Below are 21,562 nucleotides of genomic sequence, written 5' to 3'. Positions count from 1 at the left end.
GTTCAGATATAGTTTGTCCAGACACAAACCAAATAGTAATCAAAAGATTTTTGTTATGCCCATATAGCCAAATCAAGTTCTTAGGTTGCCCATGGACAGCAGAAGTCCATGGGTTATCAAAAATATAGAGAGGGGAAAAGATAAAACTCTTTCTTATGGGCCTAAGGTAGGGACATATCTCATTCAAACTGGGTGTGGACAATCTGGTTTAGCAAATTCTATTCTGGAGGTGAAACTATCTACATCCCAAGCACACAGACTCACAATAAAGTGTCCCTCTGTGGTTCAGACTAAACTAGATGGAAACTAGATGCAAAAAAAATGCTAGAAGAGACATTGTGGATGACCCAGCCGAAGACCTTCATTTTAGAGAGTGTAAACTGAAGCCCAGAGAGGTGACACTAGGCATCAAGATCCCACAGCTACTTAATAACAGGAACAGGACCAAACTCAGGTTTGACTCTGAGTCTACTTTACTGAACCTTAATGATTCACGAGGAAACTATAATTTTCCCCAGAAGGCTTTATACTGAGCAATAGATGTCTTGCTTTCACATGTTATGGCAAAAGAAATCAAGACCCATATTTACAAAACAGTAGTGCTTGACAATTCATTTCAAATCATTTAACAGTTTGCCTGCTTGTGTCTGCGAAAAGCTATGCTATCACTTACTTCACTGGTCCATTTGCTATTTCAGTAAATGTATCATTATTTGTCATACATTGTAAAAATAGACTCTAAATTTAAGTTACTGCATATTTTTGTTCGTTACTCAGGTCTAAAAACCCACTTAGCTAATGCAGACATCATACACACCTTCCAAATAAAAGATCTGTTTTGGTAAATAACATTTTTATTGGCAACACACCACCAGCTTCTGTATTTCCAAAGAAACCTTCAGTTTTATTGCTGTGCATCTTTTTAAATTAAAATGGTTTTTCCAAGAAATTTTTCCACTTTTTACAGTAAAAACATGTAAATCATTTGGGAATTTTAAACACATCCCTTAAATAATGTTAAAATGCCTCATTTCCTACTAGCATAGAAGTTTCCCAAAGGCAAGGACTGTGCCATCTCCATTACTGCATCCCCAGCATCCAGCATGTTGTCTATAATATAACATTCACCTAATAAGTATTTGTTGAATGACTAATGGGTGATTAAATGCAGAGATCTTTCAGGTGACTCCATAGGATTGAATTTCTCTATTTTCACGTAGCAGTTTTGGAAATGGGCATTTAGACACACAAAGGTTCAAAACAGAATTGAGCAGGATGCCTGTTGCTTCCTCTTTTGCCTCAGCCTCAACTGTAAAATCTCGTTTTCTTGGGTTAACATTCACGTGAGATGATAATTGCCAGCAACAGAATCTACTTGAAAAATGAGTCAAAGGTATAGAATGAACTCCATTTTTGTTTCATTCTTTCCCATATCTCAGTACACAAGACACACTGGAGATCTTTAAGGCAAAACCTTTTCACAATATCTCACTTGCCACAGCAACACAATGCCTACAGACTTCTTGAAGATAAGAGGATGTCTTCTTTTATATCCCAGGACAATGACAGCTTTATATGCCAGGGTTTATCACAATGCCCATCACATGGTAAGTGCTCATTAAATATTAGACAAAATAAGATAGTGAACAAAAACATCAGTAGGTATGTCCTACTTCCGGTAAATCTGACATTTGTTTTGTATACCTTATTCTCAGTTCACAGTCAACTTTATAGAAGCCCATCTATTGCAGAAAATTAGGTCTATCTGTAGTAGTTTTAAATAAAAAGACAACCATGACTACTTTTTCTGCATAGAGTTAAAGCTATAACTTTAGAAACAAACAAAATAGTTCCCTATTTGTTAAAAAATAGATTTCTTTTGATTTTGCAATTTTTTACAAACATCCCCTATTTTGTCAAATGAATACAAGCCACTAACAAAGCCCACAGCTATTTAAGAGCCAACATAACAGATACATGCTCCTAGAACCTTAGGAAAACACTATGCTAAGCTCTTGCAAAATACCATTTTCGTTCTTGAGCTTAAACTAAACAATAGAGACCTTCAATGAATGCCAACAAAGGGTCTTAGAGCCCTGAGGAAGAAAGATGAATTGCTCAGCAGCTTCACATAATATAGTCAGCTTCTTCAATGTAGCGAAAATTGGCAACTAAAAAAGTGACTTGGATTTGGGTGGGTATGTTTTGATGTTGTTCTTGCCCTTTTCTTGGTCAGCATCTCACAACCAAGGACACTCGTTACAGTTTCCAATTTAGGGGAGTTTCCAGTGTATTAGACAACTCTGAAATTAGAAATCCAAGTTGGTTTCCAGTTCTCTATCTAATGAGTGCACCCACAATACATAAACGGAGGCAGAATTCTTTTATTTTAAAAGCCACGCTCACCTTTTCTGGAACCAAGCTTCTTTAGACTAGTGTCCTATTTATTAGCTTCATTAATAACAGTAATGGGCAAAAGTCTGTCTCCGCTGAAGAAAACATTGCCCACAAGATGTAAATAAACTGTGTATGCTCATCAACTACATTCCTTGTTGGATTTGAGACTGAACAAAAATTTAAGTTATTACCATGTTACACATTAAGTTTATACTTTCCTATTAGCATTCCCAAGGCCTTGCCAAGGTGTCTTTGAGCATTTTAATGCTCTACCTTCTTTTTGTTTTGCTGTGGGGGAGAGTATGCAGAAGAGTCAGAGAGAAATACATCTTTCACTTGTTGTACTCTTCCCCCTCCTCCACCTCAGTCCCCTCCAGGCCTCCACACAGGCCTCTGCATCCATTCTACCTGGTTTCCTGCCCTCCTGAGTGTGCCCACTCCAATCTCTCACAGTGATCCTCCTAAAGCACAGATGAGACAGGCCATCTCCCTACTCAAAAAATAAAAAATGTTAGTGACTATCAAGTATATAGTTCAGCTTTGCCTGACATGCAAGGCTATTTATAATTTGCTTCTAATTTGTTTCCCCAACTTCATCTCACTTACAGATCTAACCCCACTAAATTCAATTGCTAATTATGTTCACATTTTCCCCCCCATTTCTTCATGTCCTTAGTCATACTCATCTCTGCTCTAAAACATCTGGTTGCCGATTTCCACATGACCTAATGCTAGCTCCATGTTGGGAATAATTTTTTCTCTATTTTTCAAGTCCCATTTGTGTTGGGATGACTTCTAAGCTCCAATTTTTTTTCATATTTTGTGTTATATTTATTTCATGAAAATATTATCTTTCTCTCCTTCCCTGCTTCAGACTTGAAACCCTTTGAAATTACAGGATGAGTCACAGACATTTTAATATCCTACATGACTTCAAAAAATAGAGCTTGGCACATAATATGTATTTAGTAAGTGTGCATGAATGAATGAATGATTGAGAATTATTTCTTCTATATCACACTATTTTTCCAATCAAATAATATGACAGGAACATGAGCCATTTAAGCAGTTTAATCATCTAACCCAAAATGTGGGCTTTCAAAATCAGACTGAGTCTATATGCAACAGCTGAGGTGTCAAAACACATTAAAAATAATAATGCAAAAATAACCAGGTGTAATCTAAGCTGAGTATTTTCTTCTGCCACCTCTTCCTCTACCGTTCAATTTAGAATTGTGTTCTATAATTATCATATCTGCTTAAAGGACCTATTTTCTGCTGATTTTTTAACTAGATAAAGCACATACAACTTTCAGAGATTGAAAATACCAGCATAAGGAATAGAATAATTATTTTTTAACTTATTAAATGTGGGAAAAATATCCCTTACTTGGCATAGTAATCTTTTTTTATCGACTATCCAATATGGGAAAATGATCAATTATCTCTTCGAGACTGATAATTCTAACTGCAACATAGAAACTGGAGAATCTGGAGTGTGATTTTTAAGTTGGTTAACAGAAGTGAAACCACTCTTGGACCCTACCCTCAAGACACTCTGACAAGACCAATATTGATAACACCCACTGCCTAGTCCTCATGGGATTCACACTGCAGAAGAAGGCTGCACCAGTATCTGGATATACTGTATGGCAGTAACAGTAAATCATGGACAGGCTCTGCCTCTATGTGGAAAGGGCAGCATCAGTAGCTCTGGAGGACCCACTCTCCATCAAATTCTGTTGAAGTCACAACTAATTTTTTTTCTCATTTTGTTCCAGTTACCTTTATCTTCACTGTTACTACTTTCTTTAGTTCAACTTGTCATACTTTCTTACTGGATTAATTAATAGCCTTATAATAAATCTCCCTGCCTCATGTTTAATTCCCTTCTAATCAAGCTTCCACAATGTCATCTGTAGAAACCTCTTTCAAAAATAGAAACATCAGCATGTAATATTCCCGTTAAAAATCTGTAAATCAATCCCCTATAGCTTTTAAGTTTAAGTGAAAATATTCAACTCCCACCGTGATCTGATTCTGTTTCTCCAGCTGCTTCTCCCATTATTCTCAAACCTGTCGTTAAGCTCCAGCCACACCACATGGCCCCTCAAAGGGCCCTATTGTCCTCTGCCCCCAGGCCTTTGCATAGGCTCTGTGCTCAACCTGCAACTTTGTGCCACTCAGATGCCCGACCTGGGTATCTTCTAGTGGTTCTTCAAGGTTCACCTGATGCTTCTGATCTCAACGTCTAGGAATTCCACTCCATTCTCACTGTCACGTTTGTATCTCCGGACATGTGCGGTCTGGCTCTTTTGCTTGCCCAGTTATACAAGACTTAATCATTGGTCAGAATCCTCTGCTCTGAGATGAAGGTTTCAACGGATATTTGTCAGGCCCATTTCCAGTAAATAATCCTCCCTGACATGCATGAATACACCTATTGCATTCTTTTTTAACACCCCTGCTATTCTGCAGGAGCCAACACGATGTTCCTGAACTTGATTGCATCCTCAACTCAATGACGGGTAAGAAATTTCTGTTCTCCAATCCACCTAACCACCCACCCACCCACCCACTGCTAATGGTATTAAAAAGGCCTGCGTCTGTTGTGCTTGCCCTTAACAACTAAGCAACTCCAGGGTAGTTTTAGCCCTGAAAACTATGAATGAGTGATAGACCTATTACTAGAAAGTTTTGCTACCTTAAAAATCTGCTAGTAATTTGAGAAATGTGACCTTAAACAAAGGAATGGTAAAAACATGACCTGCACTTGGACAGAGAGAAGAGCAGGTGATCTAGGATAGAAATGAACCAGGCCCTTTGCCAGAGAAAATATGGAGTATTTGGATTCACAAGTAAGATGAGATCCAAAACACCTATGCGCACTTAGAATAAATCAAAACTTCTTACAGTGCCCTGTTGAGATCTATATAAGGTGACTCTAGGTAACCCCAGTATCATTCTTTACCCCTCTCATTAGCTTCAGCTACCCTGCCAGCCATTAGGCCTCCAATGTATCAAGTTCTTTCCCTACACAGAGCCCTTTGCACCTGCTAATACCTAGGCTTGGAATAACTAGGTGCTTCATGTCTGGTTCCTTCCCTTCCTTAGGTCACAGTTCAAAATGTCAGCTTCTCTAAAAGGCTGTCACAAACCATCCCACTTAAAGGAACCAACCTCACACCCCATTATTCATCATATAACTCTGCTTCTTTCCCCTTAGCCCTTGTCACAGGCTAAAAATAGTTGGCATGTTTATTTCCTGTCTTCTCAAGACAAGAGCCTTCACTTCTAATTCACTGTAGTATGTCCAGTGTGTTGTGTCTGGTATCCTATAGGAGTTCAATATTAGCGGAATGAGTAGAAAAATTAATGAATAAGTAAATGAGTCATAGAGGAAATAAAGAAGTGACACATAGCAAACTTTGTTTCTAAAAAATCCACCTTAAGTCAGGTGATCAGAACTTCTGCTTCTATCATCTCACATGGAGATCAGGAGACCGCAAACTATTAACTCGAATTAATCTGGTCCCCAAATCTTTGGAAACTGTCAAGCGTATTTGGTTGGCCAAGTATGAAGGAAGTATGGCTGTTGGATGAAGAAAGAATTGCTTAAAACTCATGTGGAGCAAACTTCAGATGGGTAAGTACACCCTTTCTCTGCATCCCTGGCCGTGACATCTGTCCCAGGTCTAGGACAGGGGATCTCAGAGAAACAATCTTCTGTTGGCTTGGTTTCTGCTGGCAGAAATCCTTGCTAGATGTTATCTTAAGAAATTGAAACCCCTGACTCGATGTGTTTACTGCACATGTTAATTCCATCCATGGATGAGATGCTTTTCACCACAAAGTCTACAAGGGTGTGACAGCATCATGCTTGCCACACAGGTTATTTATTTGCCCACCTGCATTCCTGACTGTGGAGGCTTTTGAATATGCCCCTATTTTCTGATAAGTCTCTCTTCAAAGGCAGAGTTTAATTCCTTACCACCCCTTTAATACAAATGGATATTGACTTCTAGTTAGTAGAATATAATAGAAATGATGCTAGGGAACCTTCACGCAATTACAAAGGATAGCTTCCACCTGATGCTTTCTTGAATGGCTTGCTCTGTAGGAAGCCAGCCACCACCTCATAAGCACATTCAAAACCCCTGGGAGAGGCCCAGGAGGAGAAAAGCAGAGGTCTCCTGCCAACAGAAAATTGTGTGAACCACATTTTCTTCTTTCTTTTATTTGGCTTTTAAAATCTGCATATTGTTCTCTTTTTCATGTATAGTGATACAGATTTTAACAAATGCATAGCCACCACCATGTCAAGGTACAGACAAGTTTTGTTACCCCTTCAGTTGCCTGTTACTGCCTCTTTGCAGTCATCCTCTTTCCCTCACCTGCCACCAGTGCCTGACAACCACTCATCTGTTTTCCAGAATGGAAGGAGCCACCTTTAAAAGTAGAACTGCACCCCAGGCCCGCAACTCAGCCGCAGAATAATGAGAAACCACCCAGCCAAGCTAATCCCAAATTCCCCCGCAGGACCTGCGAGACATCATAAATGCCTAGTGTTGTTTTCAGCCACTAACTTTTGAGATAATTGTTATACAGCAACAGTTGCACTGGTTGCCTTTAAAAACTCTTCATTTTTAACCTAGAAATTCCACTGGTCTGGAAACAGATCCAGTGCCCAAGTCCCCCTGCACAGGTCACTTGGGTTACCCGAAGATGCAGGAGTGTCACTGAATGATATGACTAAGCTGTTCCCTGCCTGAGATGTAGGCAGAGGCCAAACTAAAATTAAGTGAAACGAAGTGCGAGGCAGCCAAGTCATTATTACCTCAAAGTTCACAGCAGAAATCATTTAAAAAGTAAAAATTTCTCACTCCAGTATTATGTTTATTTTTAAGGAAGGCTGATCATTCTGATTCACATACTACTTTTAACGATTTGAGGTTCTTAGGTAAGCTTCTTGTGTCTCCTGGAAATTAACCCCCATTCCGCTAACACAGGCAGAAGTTGTATTATAGAGGGAGTAATAATTTCGGTGGCTTCTCTAGAAGTATGCTTTCATAAACTTGGTTTCTCAATCTCAGGCCCTCTGAACAGTGAATATGATTTCTTTGCATTTTTATATCCACTCCAGCTAAGATGGAATCATAAATGTAGGGAAAACTCCTTTATTAAATGTACATAATATACTTTGCAAGAACTCATTTCCAGAAAACTGGGAGTTGACTATGCCCATTATATACTTGAGTTCAAAGCAAGTTTTATACTAAAATATATACACTCCCAAATTCAACCGTTTTAAAACAAAGGAGTTAATTATCAGAGTTCTCGTTAGTCAATAATGAGTCACTGGAAAGTGGTGCATCTATAATCTGGAACCCTGGATCTCACCATAACTTAGAAGGAGACAGCCACTTTATGTCTCTAGGCCTCAGAATATTGCTCTATAAAAATAAGGGACATAATTCAATGATTTTTTTTGATGTTCTTTCCACACCATCAGTCTATGATGCTAAAAAACACATTTTCAAATGAGTTCTTTTGCCCATGTCTTTAAATAAGAATTATACCAGAATAGTCTAGTTCAGCAATTTTCAACCTTTTTTCATTTCATGGCATACATAAACTATTTACTAAAATTCAGTGGAACACCAAAAAATATGTTATATGTTCTGCCGATCAGACAAAAAAGAGGCATAATTTTGTTTGATTTACAAAAAAATAATAATAATAGTAATTATCTACCCTTTTTGTTCCAAAGTGACTTCTTTAAAAATCAGGTGCCTATATGAGGATTTCTGGTATCAAGAATTAAGCAATCACATGCAACCTCATTATGTGATGTCACCAATAAGATGCATCCCTATTATATGAACTATATATTTATGGTTCGAGACATGGCATTCACACCAGACAGCTATTGTTGCGTTGGCTGCTGTCATGTTTTAATTTAACAATCTAAGGAAAAACAGGTCAGTGCCTCTGACTAAATAGTCAAGTATTGCATGTTTTAAAAATTCTTGCAGCATACCACTTGAAAACTGCTGGTCTAGTTTCCTCTGAAACAATAAAGTAATTGCACTTTTTCAATCCTAAAACTTTTAAAAGAATAAATAATAAAAGTCTGCAAAATGAATCTTTTGTTTCCACCTAGCTATAATTTCATAATTAATACTGTTACATAAGAAACTGCCTTGTATTTGTGTTCTCTGCTGACAGGAAGAATTTAAACTATAAAGCAAACTTCTAAAGTACTTTCTGACCATTAAATATTATAATTCTGTAATTCAATAACTTCCTTTGTTTTCTACATTGGATCTTATATTCAGAAAGAGGTGACTGATTTTCTTATGAAAGTAGAGACAAATACCATCTGTTTTCTGGAATGAATAATACTAAAGTTGAGTCAGTAACCAGGTTATGCATATTAATAACTAGACCAATTCCATTTAAAATTCTTTGTTGTCCTATAAGAATCATTTCTTTTATAAAATTTGATCTTCCACCTCAAACAAAGGAAGGCAAGAATGCTAACACTATTCTATAGTTTCTAATGGCTACATAGTATAAATACAAAAAAAAAAAAATTGGTGCTGTTAAAATATATACAATAATAGGTAGAAAGTTATGTGGAGGTTCCATGGTTCAAAATCAATATACACAAATCAACTGCATTTTTTTATATATCAGTAACAAACATATACAAATGAAATTTCAAAAAATATAACATACTAGTGTTAAAGAACATAACATACTTGAGGAAAAATTTAACAAATACATTTAAAATTTTTACACTGACAACTGTAAAACATTACTGATAGAATTTTTAAAAACAAATAAATAGATTCAGGATGTTCATGAATTGGAAGACTCACTATTGTGAAGAATTTAAATAAATTCTCTCCAAATCGATCTACAGATTGAATTCAAACCCATTCAATATTCCAATAAGTTTTCTATGTAGCAATTTAAAAGATAATTATAAAATATGTATAGATATATAAAGGATTAAAGCAAAAACAATCAACAATCTTTAGGATGAAGAGTAAATCTGAAAAAAATGTACTGTCTAATTTCTATAATGCCAAGAAAAATCAATACAATGTAGTACTGGCAGAAAGATAGTCAAAGAAATCAATAGAACACAATAGATTGTATAGAAATGGACTCACACATAATCAATAGATTTTTAATAAAGGTGCCAAGATGATTCAATGAGGGAAAGAAAATGTTTTCAACAAATTTGCTGTTAACAACCTGGTAAATGTATGAAAACAAAATAAATTTCAACCCTTACCTCACATCATATATAAAAATTGGTTTGAGATACATCATGATCAATAGATGTAAAAGCTAAAATAATAAAACTTATAGAAAAGAACTTAAAGAATGCCTTTGATCATTGGTGTTGACAAAGACTTTTTAAAATGGGACACAAAAAACAATAATCACAAAAAGAGAGGAGATAAATTAGACTCCCATAATTTAAAATTCTGCCCACCAGATATTCTTTAAGAAAATGAAGAGCCAAGTTAGAGTAGGAGAAAAATATTAACAATGCATATATCTGACATAGGATTTGTATTGATAATATGAAAAAACTTTCTACCTGCTACTCAATAATAAAAAAGGGAAACAATCAAATTTCGAAAAATATAAACAAAAGACATGAACAAGTACTTATCAAAGGAAGATACACAAATGACCGATAAGCACATTAAAAAAAGCACTTGACATCAATATGGAAACACAAATTGAAGCCATTATGAAATGGTCTCCGGCACTCACTAGACTGGCTAAAATTTAAAGACTGACAAAAAACAAATGTTGGTGAGAATATAGAATTAATATACAGTAGTTTCCTTTTATCTGTGAGATATATGTTCCAAAAGCCCACAGTGAATGTCTGCTACCTCGGGTAGTTCCAAACCCTCTATTTGCTATGTTTATTCCATGCATACATAACTATGATGAAGTTTAATGATCAATTAGTCACAGTAAGAAGTTAACAACAATAACTAATAATAAAATTGAACAATTATAACAATATACTGTAATAAAAGTTATGTGAATGGCTTTGGGGCCATTGTTAAGTATAATAAGGATGCCTTGAACACAAGCACTGCTATACTGTACCACAGCAGAGGATCTGAACAGAGATTGCTACTAAGTGACTAATGGGTAGGGGAAGCACATTCGGGGTGGATGTGCTCACCAGAGATGAGTGACATCCCAGGCAGGACTGAGCAGAATAGCGCAAGATTTCATCAAGCTACTCAGGGAAGCGCACAATTTAAAACGTATGAATTGTTTACTTCTGGAATTTTCCATTTAATATTTTCAGATCATGGTTGACCATAACTGAAACCAGGGGAAGTGAAATTGCAGATCAGGGGTAACTACTGTGTGTTTCTTTTGAGAATACAAAATAGTGAAACTACTTTGAAAATTTTTTTACAGTTTCTTACACAGTTAAAAATGCACCCAACTTATGACCTACCTATTCTACTCCTAGGAATTTACCAAGAGAATTAAAACATATGTCAATAACAACAACAACAACAAAATGTTCATGGAAGTTTTATTCTATGTAATACTCAAAAAATCAAGGGGAGAATGGATATACAAATTGTGGGGTTAAGGGAAGAATACGACTTTGTAAGAAAGGCTACTCTGCTTTATGGACAAGTGGATACCTTTCAAAAACAATATGCTATGCAAGAGAAGCTAGATACACACACACACACACACACACACACACACGACACTTTCTGCTTCCATTTATATGAGGTTTTAGAATATGCAAAACTAATCTATAGTGAAAAAATAAGAAAAGTGGTTCCCTGGAATGGGAGGTTAGGATTGACTGGGAAGGAGCACATGGAAATTTTCTTGATAGAGATGTGGTTTACAAGGTGTTTGAATTGTTAAAACTTATTGAATTATAGTACTTAATATCTTCTCATTTGACAATATGTAAAATATACATTTTTTTTAATTTTGAGGAAAAAAATCATAAATAATTTCCTGTAAAAATTATTTAATTGGGATCCTTTTAGAATTGAAAATGATTGCCATATTGAAATGTAGGATTTTAGGTGATTTTTAAATTTTGCTTTTGCTGTTTATTTATTCATTCAACAATTATTGAGTGCCTACTATGTGGCTGTCACTGTTCTAGATATTTTGAACACATCATTGAGCATAACTGATGGAGATGCTTTCAAATTGCTAACAATTTATGGGAGAGTAGGGAGAAAAACAGATAATCAGGTAAACTATAATAAATAAATAAGTTACTGCTTAAAACTTGGAAACCCTTGACACTGCCATGTTATTCTCCAACTGCTTGACACCATTTTTTAAAAAGTTATGGTTATGCCTTTATTAACTGCTTAGCATTTTTGTCCTTATCAATTGATTGATCATTCATTAGAAGCATTCTAGAAATAGGAGTGTGTGTGTATATGTGTTTTAAAATGAGCTGAGTTATCATCATTGCTTTATTCTTCAAGATTTTGCAATATTTAATGCCAGAATAAATATATATCAAGATGTCACCAGGGGTAGGTGAAAAGGTTGGTTTCAAGGACATTGTGTTCAATGTTCATTGCATTTCACAGGTTACCATCTCATAACCACACTGAGTTATCAAGTCAAAGAGCAGCCCTTTTTGTCATCTCTATATGACAAGGCTGCTCAAATGTAACAGAATACAGACGCCCATATCAGATGTGGCTGCACATAAAAGATGCAGCACTGATAATTCAAGATTGACAAGAAGAATGTACTCTAAGAAGAATTTTTCTATAAGTTATAATTTCTGGCACAAAACATAAATAAAGTCCTGTTTTTCCCTTTCAGTGCCCTGCCATGAAGAGTCAGCCTGTTATCTGCCAATAGCAGTGAGTTGTGAGTAAGCCTTCAGCTACAGGGAGACTCTGTCCATAGTGTTTTCACAAGGCAGAGACTGAGAACATAAGAAATCCCCCAATAAAAAGCAATAATAACAACAATTCCAAGGTTTCTGTAATGAGATTATTCAACACAGAAAAATATTAAGCCCAGTTGTTTTTCTATAGCTAGAAAACTTACACAAAAGTAAAATGTTTTTAATGTTTGCTCTTATTTGTCCTTTTCAATCTCATATCTTGGAATAATCGGTTTCTAATCAAGCTCTACAGGTATACTGATGGACTTCCAATCCTAAATATATGCTGCATCAGAGGATTCTTTCAACATAACGTGTTTATTTGCCAGGTAGCTAACAGCTTCTATTTTCCTGCCTCTTTACCGGTACGTATAATTCTGCTCACATGAAATGGCTTTGTACCTGCTGAAATGCTACCCACCTTTCTAGTTCCAGCTCAAGTCCCTTTCCTTACTGAAGTCTTCGTCACCAATATCATCAGAAGTGACTTGTCCCTCCTTTCAGCTCACACAGCATGATTTTCTGTTCCACTTACTTGGTCTAGAATTGTAACAGGCTATTTCCTGACTACAATTATCCCTCTTGGAGGCTCATAGACTGCTTGGGCTAATAAAAATTGTAGGCTTTACACACAGAACTCATTTTAAATCTAGGCTGCATTTGCAATTGATTTGTAAATTTTGTTATTACAGCTATTATGCATGATGATTCCCTGGCCAGCCCATAAAAGCTTATCTCCCCCAGACAACATCTGACAGCTAGTGTCAACAGCACCTTTCATAGAATTATTTTTCTGAGGAAATGCATTTCCTCAGAAATATATGTCACTTGTTTGATGCAGCCAACATCAAATTGATCAAAAATATTTAGGTAAATCAAAAATGCTTAAATGGTTATTGACAATGAAATATTCTCTAAATTCCATCAAAAACTGGTACCTGGTTTCCTAAGAAACCCACAGGACTGATCCTCACCCTATAGCTTCCAGGGTTCTGCGCTCAGCAGCTTCTATGAAATCTCAGACAAACTTTGAATGCTTCATGGTTTCCACCAAATCAAGAAAATACCTGTCAAAATGGGGTGGGATAGCCGGGTATTGTGGCACACAGCCCCATCTTGCTTCAATTTCCAGGCTATTTCTGTTACAGGAGCTTGGTCTTGCTTTAAGCCATTACGTGGAGCCGATGTATTGCCTTGTTTGGGCTGAATTTTTAATAGTTTAAATAAGAAAATGCTATTTGGTCTTTTTAGCATCTCTCATACTGTTCATGTACAAAAGCATTCATTAGAGAAGGTGTTCAAAGATGAAGCAAAAGAAATACAATCTGATTTATGTATGGGTGGCTTTGATCTGAAAAATAGTCAATAAAAATATGGAAACACCAAACTCTTTGAAACAAAGGAAATTACAAAAATTGAGCTAGTTTTCTGCTCATTCCCTTTTTCTTATATTCCTTTTGGATGGGCCTAATTAATAAGAATAATCATGCCAATGTGTGAAAACACTAGCCTTTCTCTGAAAACCCAGTTCTGGGACAGAAATTAGTGGAGCTTCTCTTACCTCTTAGTTCCCCCATATCCAGAGTTGTCCCAAGTTGTTCTAATAAAGCAACTCTTGCGGCATTCTTTTTGTGCTTCTTGCCATCATAATGTTGCTGGGCCATCAGAGGATTGTTAAACCAGGCTGCACAGAGCCCACAGTATCTGTCTGAATCTCTTCTTTGATAGGGAGATGCAACCACTGGCGCAGCATCCACCCTCGGAGGCTTAAGTGAGCTTAGGGGGGTTGCTGTGAAGGCAAACAATCAGAGAGAAGTACAAGCCAGGTTAGTACACTTGTCCTCAATCTCTGACGGTGGAAGCATCTCATGTTCATTGTAGAGCTCAAAAGTCCAAGAGTTTATTGAGAGCAGAAAAATAATCTTTGCCAGCCTTTGCTCTTTGAAGTTGGGATACAATAAAAATTCCTAATTTATTGAGATCAGAGTTCTCACTTTGTTATGCTTACTTCTGATCGTTCTGGAGACCATTCCTTATAAAGAAAAAAAGACTTTAAAATAACTCCTGGAGGTAAGGAGTGGCCTGTTAATCAAATTGAAGCAAACTGTGAAGTAAACATTGAACAATCATGACCTGAAGTATTCTGAATGGAAGAGACATTTGTGTGTCATAAATAGAAATGACCAATAAAGCATTTGTCCAGGTGATAGAGAATCTTTCAATGACGTAGATTGTACCAATAGACAAAATTATGCTAATTTCATTGTCAGTTACTTCTGTTTATTGTGACAACTTATTTTCAACCTATACCTGCTAAAATTGATGTTGAAAGTACATTTTAAAAAAGCAGAAGACAAACAAATAAATCAGATGTTACTTCTCTAAACTGAGAATGTACATATAATTACTTTGAGATTGCACAGTCCCAGTTATTAATTTAACACATTCCATTGTAAGCTCACAGTTATTTTTGGTCTAGACAAAACAAAAACAAAAAAACCACACATCTTGAAGTTTACTAATAGAAAGTAAAAAATAACTTTTTCAGACATTACAAACATACAAGTTGCTTTCATCTCACAATAACTATGTCTCAGATTACTGTCCCATTTCCCAGATGATGGACTTCAGAGCTATCAAATGATTTACTGAAGGCGAGGTATTTAGTTTTGGTCAGAGTAGGTCTCCAAACCAAATCCTTAATTTCCAAGAACAGTGTTTCTTCCCATACCCCTATGGACTCTTTTCATACTTCTTAAGAAGCAGAGGGTTTTTCCCTAGACTTCAGTCATCTTTGTATTTTATATAGGATTAAATTATTTAGGGAGAAATTTCTGACCCAAATATTTTGGCGAAGAAAAAGAAATGTAAATCCTCACATAGCCCATCAGTCATAATGCCATATAGCAGTAGTTTCTATTTGTTCTTTTCTCTGTGATGTGGAAGGTGGCTAGAAAAACCATGAAAATCAGGATCATTCCAAGAAAAAGCTGAGATACAGAACCCCAATAACAAGTTAAGCAACCACTTAGTTAACCCTCCAATCTTTCAAATAACTTTTATGCAGACTTTTACTTTTTTAGATTAAATAACTGATATAGAAATAAACACTCACTAAATGACATTTTAATTTAAGGAAAGCCTCTAGTGTAACAATATCTGAGAAAGTCATTTCCTCTCTATCCAGATATCGCATCAGATAAGAACATTTGAACTAGCTTGGATGAAATAATGGCATTATTTCTATAAGGACTTAAGAGAGATAATACATTTCTTAAAAGCTTCCTTGCCAGGTTCAGTCATAAATCACTATGTGAAAACAAAGTTCAAACATAAGCGCATCATCTTAGCAGCCACCCAGTGTCATTCTGCTGTGACTTAGAAATGCTAATAGAAAGCTGCAAATATGCAGTTGACCTGAATGTGAAAGGACTACCATCCACTTTTCTGAAGGAAATTGGATTTTGCTTCCAAACTTTCCTGTACCCTTATCAATTTCTGAGGATTTATAGCTGCCTATTGTTTTTGATGACAATGGAAAATATATCAAATGTTTGCAATCCGAGTGAATGTTGATTCTTGAAGCATAATTCACTTTTCTCTAAACTGGGCCCTAAAAAATCATTTCCGAGTCAACTTTATCATTTGATACTTTATATGCCACATTCTAGCAGGAGTGATGCACAATGGAATATTCATCAAATGAGATAGTAATCTTATCTTGCATTTAAGAAAATACTTTGAGGCCATGTCTGCATTGTAGCTTCTCTTTAATTATTCTATCATCTGTATAGCCTGAAAATTGAATGCTTTGTTTCCAACTGTCTTCACCAATCTCAACTCAGTTCATAATTCCTATAAAGGCAAACTAAGTAGCATGAGGGCATTGGAGACAACTTTAAATCAAAGTCCACATCAAGGTTGGGTTGGACTCCCCCACCACTGGCCTGCGTAACCTCTGGCAATATCTCTGATGTCTCTGGTTCCCACAAGTTTAATATTTAGGATCACCATCTTTTCAAAGGTCACAGGGTGGGAGATAGAATAAGTTGTAGAAGCTCTCTCTCTTTTCTGGTTTTGACTGGATGGATGCCAAATAACAAAATTAGTCACAAGGAGAGCAGTTTCCAGGTTACATTGCTAAATCTGCGTGATATTTGGACCATAACAGCCAGATTTCTTTGGTAAACTGCATTTTTTTAATACAATGAATTCAAAGCAGGATAAAGATTATCCTTTGGTTTAAAACATGTTTTTAACAAAACTCATTAGTTGATGTATAGTTAATTTTTATTTTAATTTCATGCTTTATATTTTCATTTTAATTGCAAATATATTTAGCTAAATATTGACTTCACTTCCCCTATGTAGAACTTAAAACCAAGAGTGAATTATTCAAAACCAGTAGTTTCCAAGGTTGGATGAACATTACATTCATAGAGAGCTTTAAAAATCTTTATGTCCAGATTGTTCCCCAGACTAATCATATTAGAATCTTAGAGCAGGAGCCAGGCATCAGGATGCTTTTAACACCTCCCTTACCCCACCACCTTCAGCGATGTTTCTAATGCAGAGCCAACACTGTGAACCACTGATCTAAATATTGTGCCAGTACGATTTTTTTTTCTTTTTAATTTTTAAAGTATATTTTATTGATTATGTTGTTACAGGAGTTCCAATTTTTTCCCCTTTGCTCTCCTCTGCCCAGTAACCCCCTTCCCTCCAGCAATCCCACCCCCTCCCCTTAGTTCATGTCCATGAGTCGTGCATATAAGTTCTTTGGCCTCACCCTTTCCTGTATTATTCTTAACATCCCCCTGTATATTTCATACCAACAGATTATGCTCCTTAGTCCCTGCACCATTTCCTCATTTCTCCCCCTCCCAGCTGATAACCCTCCAAATGATCCCCATACCTATGATTCTGTTCCTATTCTGGTTTGCTTAGTTGAATTTTGTTTTCATTTTCTAGATTCAGTTGTTCATAGTTGTGAGTTTGTTGTCATTTTAGTGTTCATAGTTTTGATTTTCTTTTTCTTAAGAAAGCCCCTTTGACATTTCATATAATGGCTTGGTGATGATGAGCTCCTTTAGCTTCACCTTGTCTGGAAAGCACTTCATCTGCCCTTCCATTCCAAATGATAGCTTTGCTGGATAGAGTAATCTTGGTTGTAAGTTGCCTTTCATCATATTGAATACTGCTTGCCAGTTCCTTCCTGCCTGCAAAGTGTCCTCTGAGAATCAGCTGATAGTCCTATAGGCACCCGCCTGTAGGCAACTCTCCTCCTCTGTCTTGCTGCCCCCAGGACTCTGCCTTTATCTTTCACCTTTGGCATCTCAGTCATGATTATTCCTGGTGTGGTCCCCTCTGGGTCCAGCTCGCTTGGGACCCTCCGTGCTTCCTGGACCTGTATGTCCATCTCCTTCACAAAATTTTGGACGTTTTCCTCATTTTTTTCAATTCTTGCTTCCTCATTCTGTACTGGTTGACTGTTTTTTTCTTCCTTATATTCCAAATCATTGATTTGAACCCCAGTTTCCTTCCCTTCACCATTGGTTTTGTGTGGATTTTCCTTCGTTTCACTTAGCATAGCCTTCACTTCTTCTCTTATGCGTTTGCTGTACTCAAGCATATCTGTCAAGCCTGTGAGCATCTTTATCACCAGTGTTTTGAATTCTACGTCTGTTAGGTTGTCTATCTCCTCATCTGTGAGGGTGGATGTCTCCTCATCGCTTAGTTCTCCCACTGGAACCTTGATCCATTTCCCCTTTTGGGTCATACTTCTCTGTCTCCTCATTCTGACAGATTCCTGTGTTTGTTTGCCTCCGTGTCCCAGGTAGAGCTGTCACTCCTCTTACGTTGTAAGGGGAGGAGCCTTAGGGATTTGTCAGTACAGGGCGACCTGTTTCACCACGTTCTGGCACTGTATGTGGGGGAAGGGTCCAAGAGGGAACAATGCTGCCTGCCCAGCACTCACCCCCTTTCCAGGCACTTCTCCTACTTCCAAACTGGACTGGCGCCCCTCTAACTGCTGCCCTGGCCATCGTTCCCAGAATGGATAGATCTGTGGACATTCTAGGACTGTTGGGGCCCTTTAAACAAGCGGCCTTTACTGAGACCGGCAGTTTCTGCCTCTGCCCAGTCAGAAGCAATGAGACTTGATTTTCCCCAATGCTGGGACCCTGAGCTGCAAGGTCCGGTGGGGAGCTGGGAACATGCCCCAGGTGTCCCTCCTGACTTTTTAAAAATGTGTGACCGTGTTTTCTGCTGGCCCACCACTGCTGCCACCACCACACCTTGTCTTCTCTTCCCTGGCTCCACCCCTTCTACCTGTCTGGATGAGTATTTCTTCTTTATATCTTTGTTTGCTGGACTTCCATGTAGTTTGATTTTCTGGAACTTCTGGTTGTTTCTAGTTTTGAGGTAGTTGTTCCTTCTTCGTTGTGGAGGGAGATGCAGTATGTCTTTCTACACCTCCATCTTGGCTGGAAGTCTCCCATATTTGATTTTTAAATGACTGTAAAATGAAGTCTTTCTGGATCTTCACATAAAAGTAAATCTCATTTTACATGTAATGGCAATGGAGCAAAATTTTTTGTAGGCAATAACCAAAATGTCACATCTTTATCCATGAGACAGAAGGATAATAATTACTTGGTATTTTCTTAAAACTCTAATCAGTTTTCCTATTTTACCAGGATATAAAAGGCTCTTCAAAATAGTCATTGATATTATGCATTAATATGATAAAAGTTAAAAAGCAATTCTAATTTCTTTGCACATACAGAAACTCAAATACACATTGGGCTGTTGTACCTTCTACCTCTGATTGGCACCGTCATCAGCCTGGTCTGCTTCTGTGTACCAACCCTCTCCACATAGTAGCTTAACACCTGTCCTCCTGGAGTTTCCTCGATCCCACCTGCTCTGTGAGGCTCTGAGATCTTAACAACTATCTTATAATTTTGCATTTGCATGTAAGAAAATTTCAATAGATCATAACACTAATACTTTGATACATAAGGCTTTTGTCTTTGTTGCCTTCTCTAGTACATGTCTACAATCCCTTATTTTAATTTAGAAAAAATAATTTTTTTAATCTCTGAAATTTAAAACTTTCTTTGTGATTTATTTGTTATCAAAATCTGATCTGAATTCACACAAGCCTATTTATAGTCTATATACATATATATATCACTAAGTTTGAACATACATACATATTGCAATAGAATTATTTATATCTCTGATCATGAAGTGCTATTTCAGATCCATAGGAACATAATATGTGGCATGTGTATTTTATTATATATCAAAAATCCTAAAATTTCTGATTTTCAAAATTCATTCAACCCCAAATATTTTGAACAAAAGATCACAGATCTGTAGCCAGTTCTGAGTAACTAAAATAAACTCAAATTATTTTAATGTTTGAGACAGTTGAAATAAGTCAATGTCCAAAACCTGATTTCTAAGAATCACCTGAGACTGGAATAATTTTCAGTATATTTATCAAGAAGCCAGTTCTCAACAGCCATTCGTAGCTGTCTTGAGTAATGGTCTAAATAATACATATCTCTGTCCTATATTTATTTCTTCCTGGAAGAATACAGTTGATCTAATTCCAAAAATATTTGAAGAGCACTCTATGTGTGCCTTTCACAGAACACTTCCTCACTCTAATGTAACACTGTATACAACCAGACTCTCCATGAGGCCAGCACCTTGCACAATGGCAGACACATAGTATTTATCTCATGCCTTCTGTTGAATGAATGAATGAATGAATGTTCTTCACATGCGAATCAAGTAAAGTACACTGGTAACCAGAGTTTTCTTTTTTCTTCTAAATTGTATCATTTAGCACTTGAGTTGATGTAAATACTAGCAAATAAGTGACAAGACTATGGGGAAGTGAAGGCTAAATCATGAAAAGGCAACCTGTCCAAGCATAAGCATACATCCCAGTCTCCCTCCTTCTTTTGGATTCAACAGTATATTTTGAATGTCAGCATTCTTTCAAACTTTTGTTCATTTGCTGGAGTGGCCTATGTCCATACATTTCAGAGAGTGCAAATATGCACATTGTTCTAGAAATTTTACTTTCTACTCTGATTTGTTTATCATGGCATCCAAACCCTCACTTCAAGCTTCTGACATGATACTAACCATCTTAGTTTGCCTTGGACTGAGTGGGTTTCCAGGACCTGGGTCTTTCAAGTGCTAAAATGGAAAGTCCTGGGCAAACTGGAATTAGTTGGCCACCCTAGCTTCTGGAGTCAGACCTGTTTTAACATCACAATGGAGAAACAGAAGTTAGTAAAATGTTTGGAAATAATTGTTCAAGAGCCTAGAGCAGGTACACTTTCAACCAAATAGAAGAGATCCACTAATAAATAGATCTCAAAATTTCACTTGTCAAATCACTAAGTGGGTTTGCTTAGCCAATCAGCAATCAATGGAATCATCTTCTGGAGGGAGGGCCCCTTGTAGAACAAGCTTCCCCTGCTAGGTGAGTGTTCTAAGAATCTATCTGTATCAGTGTACCAACTGGTGTTGTTGTGAGAGGCTGCATTTGGCTTCAGTTAATTTATTTTTAAGACTCTTTCAATGTATTTTGCCCATTTCCTGACAGGTGATTTACAAGAGCACCTGTCCATGCCATGCTCAGTGTTCAGAAGTTTTTGACAAAAAATGGCCTGACCCCCCAATCCCACCCTCCCTATTCACATGATCTTGCCCAGAGTGATGGTTTTTTTTTTGGTTTGTTTGTTTCCCCAGATGAAAAATGTCCTCAAAGGGAAACATTTTGCCAATGTGGAAGAGGTAAAAAAAAAAAGCAGAAGCACTAAAAGGCATCAAAATTGACAAATTCAAAAATTGTTTTTGAGCAGTAGAATAAACATCTCGATATGTATATGTATATTGTGTCAAATGGTGAGGAGTACTTTAAAGGTGACTGAAGTTTAAACATGTACGAGTGCATAATAAATTCCATTGGGGGGGGGGGTCCTCCTTCATATATTATGTCTGTTTCATGCATTTTCTTAAGTTTCCCCAAATCCCTTTTGACCAATGGGTCAACTTGAAGTTTGGGGAGATACCTCAATCATATTAGGCCCCCTAGTAATAAGCAGCAAAGGAAATGGCAAAGACCAGATTCTGGGACCCTAAGACTAGCACCATATTTAAATATCAACTAGTTTCTTATGATGCCAAGGGAGCTTT

The 21,562-nt window shown here is 36.9% G+C and overlaps 1 protein-coding gene across 2 annotated transcripts in view; it reads right to left on the bottom strand.

Moving 5' to 3' along the window:
• ZMAT4 (zinc finger matrin-type 4) overlaps positions 1-21,562 on the bottom strand; it is a 332,769-nt gene that overhangs the window by 91,658 nt on the left and 219,549 nt on the right. For both annotated transcript variants that reach the window (XM_090258117.1, XM_090258116.1), the window contains exon 5: positions 13,899-14,126. In XM_090258117.1, coding sequence (XP_090114243.1) covers positions 13,899-14,126 — 228 coding nt within the window. The remainder of the gene's footprint in view (positions 1-13,898; positions 14,127-21,562) is intronic.

Source organism: Furipterus horrens, unplaced genomic scaffold, assembly GCF_987537825.1.
Source record: "Furipterus horrens unplaced genomic scaffold, mFurHor1.1.pri manual_scaffold_12, whole genome shotgun sequence".
NCBI lineage: Eukaryota > Metazoa > Chordata > Mammalia > Chiroptera > Furipteridae > Furipterus > Furipterus horrens.
Note: the sequence above shows the minus strand (reverse complement) of the source record. Positions and strands in the feature narration are given on the sequence as shown.